This window comes from Tympanuchus pallidicinctus, unplaced genomic scaffold, assembly GCF_026119805.1.
Source record: "Tympanuchus pallidicinctus isolate F22 unplaced genomic scaffold, pur_lepc_1.0 scaffold4, whole genome shotgun sequence".
Classification (NCBI taxonomy): Eukaryota; Metazoa; Chordata; class Aves; order Galliformes; family Phasianidae; genus Tympanuchus; species Tympanuchus pallidicinctus.
In genome coordinates this window covers 18360678-18366061 of record NW_026294758.1, presented here as the reverse complement: position 1 = coordinate 18366061, position 5384 = coordinate 18360678, and the positions used below count along the sequence as shown (strand labels likewise).

The window sequence follows — 5384 nt, the reverse complement described above, 5'->3', positions numbered from 1 at the left end:
TGGAATTAAAGTGGCCTCTTTGAAAGGAAAAAAAAAATTAAATCTCTGTAACAGGAGTAAATACTGCTCTGAAAACACATTCGGAAGATGCCTTCCAAGATGGGGTGTTTTTTTTCTTCTTTTTTTTTCTTTTTTTTTTTTTTTCCTATTTCCTTTAAAACTGTGACCACTGCACCGGTTAAGGCTGTTTTACAATATATATATGTTTCAAATAAAACTTTAATATTCAAGCTTACCAGATTGATGGATCGTAACAGGTAAAATGGAACTCTTTACAAGGTAAACCATGTAGTTGTACAAAATAGAATTAAACCTTCACCTGTGTAAACCGAAAAGAAATCCTGCCTCGCATAAAAACACGGAACCTGTTTACAAAAAGGAATGTGTATGACATTTGGACTTCCTTGTAACTGCCATATCCTAGCAACATCCTAGCTGTTTTAGTAAAGGAACTAATCATCGATTTTAAACTGCAGTGAATTTACCAAACATTTTCACTATAGACTTCTGAAAGCTTTTACAGTAAGAAGTTATCAACAAAAGCAGGCACGTTAGTGTACAAAAACGTTGTTGATTTTTTTCCTGTTTCTTTTTCAAAGTGCAGGTTTTTCTCGATGTGCATCTTACAAGACTGACAAATGTTTTAACTCACTAAATCTTAGAACAGAACTCAATTCTCCCGAGGAGTAGTGTAAACGTTAAAGATCCCCAATACATCTCTAGTAAACGTGACACGAATGTCTCTGCGTTGTTCAGAAATTTAGCTCTTTTGAGAGGTAAAGAAGCTTCATGACACCTTTTCCTTACACTGGCTGGTTATCATAAATGGGTAACTCTGGACTGCTAAAGCTGGAGACTGATGAATCACTTCAAGGGAACTAAACTTGGCTACGGAGGAGAGGCGGCGGGAGGAACCAACCCTTCGGCATTTCTTGCGCAGCCTTTGGAGAACCTAGCCGCCGGCGGACAGACGGACGCAGGGACAGCGAGAGGAGAGCAGGGAGAGAGAGCTTCCGCAGAGACAGACGCGCAGCGCGGGGCCGTCCACTCGGAGGCCGGCGGCCGCCCCGAGCCCCGCAGCGCTTTGCCCCCGGAGCCGCTGCCTCTGGCGGTGCCGTCGGGGCGCGGCGCTAGGTGCCGTGGGCGCAGCGCTCCCCGGGGTAGATCTCCTCGTAGGCGGGGGGCTGCTCGCTGGGCAGCGGGTAGCAGTACGGGTAGGAGGCGTTGAGCTCGGGATCCATGGGCGAGTAGCCCGGCAGCTCGACGGACGGGTGCCCGCCGCAGTGCACCTCCACGCCGGCCTCGTCGAAGACGTGGAAGACGCCCACGTTGATGTAGGAGACGGCCTGGAAGGGGCAGTCACCGGGGCTGAGCTCGGACTCGCCGCCCGAGAAGAGCGAGCCCTGGCTGTGGCGAGGCACCCGCCGCCCGCCGCCGCCCCTCCGCCGCCGCCGCCGCCCGCCCGCCGGGGCAGCCGCCGCCGGAGCCGCTCTCCGCCGCCGCCGCCGGCGCCCGCGCTGCTGCGAGGCCTTGTAGTTCTTGACGAGGAGCAGGTTGAGCAGGCCCAGCAGGCACTCCAGCGCGTTGAAGACGGTGGAGAGCACCAACCCGCGCTGGTAGTCCCGCAGCTTCTGGCAGCGGAGCGCCGCCGCCGAGCCGTCGGGGACCGCGGGACCGCTCCGCGGGCGGGCCGCGCCGCCGGGCTGCAGCAGGCAGTAGTGCGAGTACTTCCTCTCCACCAGCGACACGGTGTCGCCGTCGATGACGGCGCCGGCGAAAGCACTCAGCACGCCCAGCATGAACACCAGCACCCCCAGCAGCAGGAAGTTCTGCCGCCCCCCGGGCGACGCCTTCTCCCCCGGCCCCGACGGCGCGGCTGCCGCAGCTTCGCTCCCTCCGGGACAGGGGCCGGGGCCGGCGCCAGAGCCGGGGCAGGAGCCGGAGCCGGAGCCGGAGCCGGGGCCGGAGCCGGGGCCGGCGCCGCCGCCGGGGTCGGGGGCTGGAGCCGGGGCCGGGGCCGGGGCCGGGGCCGCGGGCGCCTCGTCGGGCGGGCGGCAGCAGAGTAGCGCGGCGGCGAGCAGCGAGAGGCCGGCGGCCAGCAGCAGCCCCGAGTAGAAGGCGCCGGCGGCGGTGCCCAGGCGGAAGGGCTCTCCCTTCAGCTCGGAGCCCAGCGAGAAGCACTTCAGGCCCACGGCGGCGGCGCTGAGGGCGCAGGCGAGCAGGAGGCAGCTGGAGAGCGCGGCGCAGGCTCCCCGCACGCTCCACTTCATCCTCCGCGCCGCCGCCGCCGCCGCCGCCCCGCCGCCCGCCTCATCCTCCTCCCGCGGCCCCCCCCGGCCCCGCGGCGGCGGCGGCGGCGCGGCGCGGCGCGGCCATGCAGGCGCGGCGCTCCCCGACGGGGCGGTTCGGCTCCGCTCGGCTCCGCACGGCAGGCAGCCGCCGGCCGCAGTGAGCCAGGCGCGGCGATCGCACACGCTCCCCCCCCCGCCTCCCGGCCGCCGCCGCCTCCTCGTCCCCGCCCGCCCTCTCTTATCGCGGCGGCTGCGGGGAGGCGATTAATTATGGATGGGAGCCGCGGCTGCCGGAGGGGGGCGGCCCGACGGCCCGGCGGGGGGGCGGTGGGGTGGGCGACCCTCGGCCGGACTGGCTGTGCACTTCTCGAATCGGGGCGCACGATGAGGGGTACTCGGGCGGCGGGGGCTCAGCCCTGCGCGGAGGACTCATGCTCCTGCTATCTATCTCCAGTAAAAATGTTTTAATTTGAATTAATATATTTTTATTTACTTATCCATGCATTTAGCTATGTATTTATTTTTCTCGCTTGCTCCTGCAGTAGACCCACGGCCGGCGATGCCCCCCTGTGACCGCGCTGCAGTGTGGCGGCGGCGGACCGAATACCCCGCAGCGCGCTGCCCGCCGCAGCCTCCCCCCCCACCCCCTCCCGCTTGCCTCCCTTTATTTGCGCTCGGCCGACCGGCCCGGGCGGGACCGCTGCTGCTGGGGGCGGCAGCAGGGACGGCACCCTCCAGGCGCCTCGTCCGGGCAGGTGGAAAGCGCTGTATGTGCGGAGAGGAGAGAGCATCGCTCCCTATCCGGCCGCGGCATTTGGGCATCGCCTCCCGCTGGGACTTTAGCCGGCAGAGAAGGGACCGAGACAAGGGCTGCGGAGGGGGTTACGGAGGACTCTTCCTCACCCATTCGTTCTCCTTCCGGGAAGCCGCAGCTTCCCGCTCCCCCATTTTCCCCCTCTGCCACACTCCAGCTCCTTGCTGGGTATTTTTAGCCGGCGCCGCTGATTAGCATTCAGGGGAGCAAGCGAGGGAGAGCAAACGATTTCTAAGCCGCTCTCTCTTCGCTTTCCAACAGGGGCAGTGCACCTGTTTGCGAGGGGAGCTACTGGCCGTGATCCGACATTCTGGGACCCCCAGGGCCCCACACCTGCTCGCCTAGCGTGGAGACCTCCTGCGCCCCATCGAGGCAGCCGTGAACGTGGGGCTTTGCTCCCGGAGCCACTCTTCCCCGTGGGCTTCTCTGGGCCCTTCTCTCGGTGGCCCTGCCGTCTCCAGTGGCACTGTCTCGAGGTATCCAGTGTCCCAAAGGGATGTGATGTCCCTTGGGGCCGAGAGGAGGAGATAATGCTGCCTCCTGAGATCTTTGTTACACTCTAAACGTTGCCTTGAGAAGCACACACACGGAGACTGAGTCCAGCTGCCAGTTCTGAGGGATCCAGGGACGCAGTGCCTGTGTGGGTGTGCAGGAAAAGGAGCTGTAGCTCCTGGGAAGGAAGTACATAACGACCTTGTGCATGGAGTGGGTAGAGTACCTTGCTTCCTGACACACAGCATAAGGATGCTTATCTGTGAAGGAAATAGGTTGTGATTTGTATAATTTCATTGTTACTGTCAGGAGTTTAGAGGGCTTCAAAAAAGGATTAGCTGTTATAAATAGAAGGAACATTCACTTAACATGAATGGGACAAAATTTAAGAAGGGATCTCAACCTCATGTATCACCGTATTACTCAGCCCTCCATGGGCAATAGCTAGGGAAGGAAAAGCAAGCCTTTGACAAGGTTCAGCTCATTTCCTTCTTATGCATAGCTGCCTGCCCGGCACTTTGGTAGCTGTCAGTGCCAGGAGGGCTTCTCCAGTGCAGTCCTTCACTAGTTCCTACGCTTTCAGCTTTTTGGTCTTCGTTATCTTGAATGTCATCCTGGGGGTGAACTATCCCTGAAGGGACTCAAGACCAGGTTAGCTGGGGCCCTGGGCCCTGGGCAGCCTGGTCTGGTGGATGGTAATCCTGCTCATGGCAGTGGGATGGAGCTGGATGGGCTTTTAGATCCTTTCCAACGCGGGCCATTCTGTGATTCCACGATTCTATGATCTACGGAAGAGACATTTCTTTGCCTTGTATTTGCAGCAGGAGGCTGATCTTGGTTAGCGTTCCTGACAGCTGCGCGTGGTGAGAGACTGCTAGTGGGCAAGTTTAATAAGGTAATTAATAATTCTGCTGCATATTTTTGTTTCTCCTCTGGGGCAACTTGCTCCTGTTGACCTTTTCCAAATCTTTCCTTGCCTGTTCCTCCCCAGAAGCACTTTCTGGTTTCCAAAACCATGTTCAGTATGCAAGGCTGGAAGTTCCACTACCATCATGCTCCTCCATTTGTTATGTATTATTCATAACCTCCTGGGTTTCAGTGTCACTCCGAGATAGCACAGTTTGTCGTAGGGATGTTTAGCACTTTGCACTGTGGCACGTGCTCAGTAAGAGGAGAGCACACACACACACACAGAATAAGGTTATTGGCATATCCTGCACATTCAAATTCAACTCTCTTCGGAAAAACTGTCAGAAAACACATAACAAAGTTGTTACGTCTGTAATAACACATAAGACTCCATAAATACTCCAGCATATCTTATATGTCTTGCATTAAATAATTTGTTGGAATGGCTAAGAAGTGGCTGGCCTACCAGCAGCCTTCATAAAGGTTCCGAATCCCAAAGCATACAACTGATCACAGCTAATAGTCCATTTGAGTTGAGGTTAGGATGTCTGCCTGTGAGTTCATTGCTGATCAGTGTAGGACTCTTTGGCCACATCTGACTGCTGGGCTGCATGTGGATTTCTGCAACACCAGGAGAGAGATTTTTGAGTCACTTGGCGACGTTTGACACCTAAATCAGTAACTGCTGGCGAGTCGGTCTGACAGCCACAGTTAATAGCACAGCCAGGATCTGATGGGACTGTGCTACAGTTGCTAAGCATGAAGCATTGTCAGTGAGACATGTTTTGAGACTCTGGGTATCAGTTTTGTCCTCAGGCTTTGTTAGACACTTTCTTCTTAATTGTCCAAATCAAAATGTATCACAGTTTCCATGAGTA

At 57.4% G+C, this 5384-nt stretch overlaps 1 protein-coding gene across 1 annotated transcript; it reads right to left on the bottom strand.

The window, feature by feature from the left end:
- Positions 1-201: 201 nt before the first annotated feature.
- On the bottom strand, positions 202-2328 carry TMEM271 (transmembrane protein 271). The gene has a single exon (XM_052701121.1). The coding sequence runs from the start codon at positions 2268-2270 to the stop codon at positions 1131-1133; it is 1140 nt and encodes a 379-aa protein (XP_052557081.1). The 5' UTR covers positions 2271-2328; the 3' UTR covers positions 202-1130.
- Positions 2329-5384: the final 3056 nt, after the last annotated feature.

Bases quoted from the DNA above. Each gene is read 5' to 3' on its own strand.
- TMEM271 (XM_052701121.1), bottom strand. From the start codon at position 2,270: ATGAAGTGGAGCGTGCGGGGAGCCTGCGCCGCGCTCTCCAGCTGCCTC.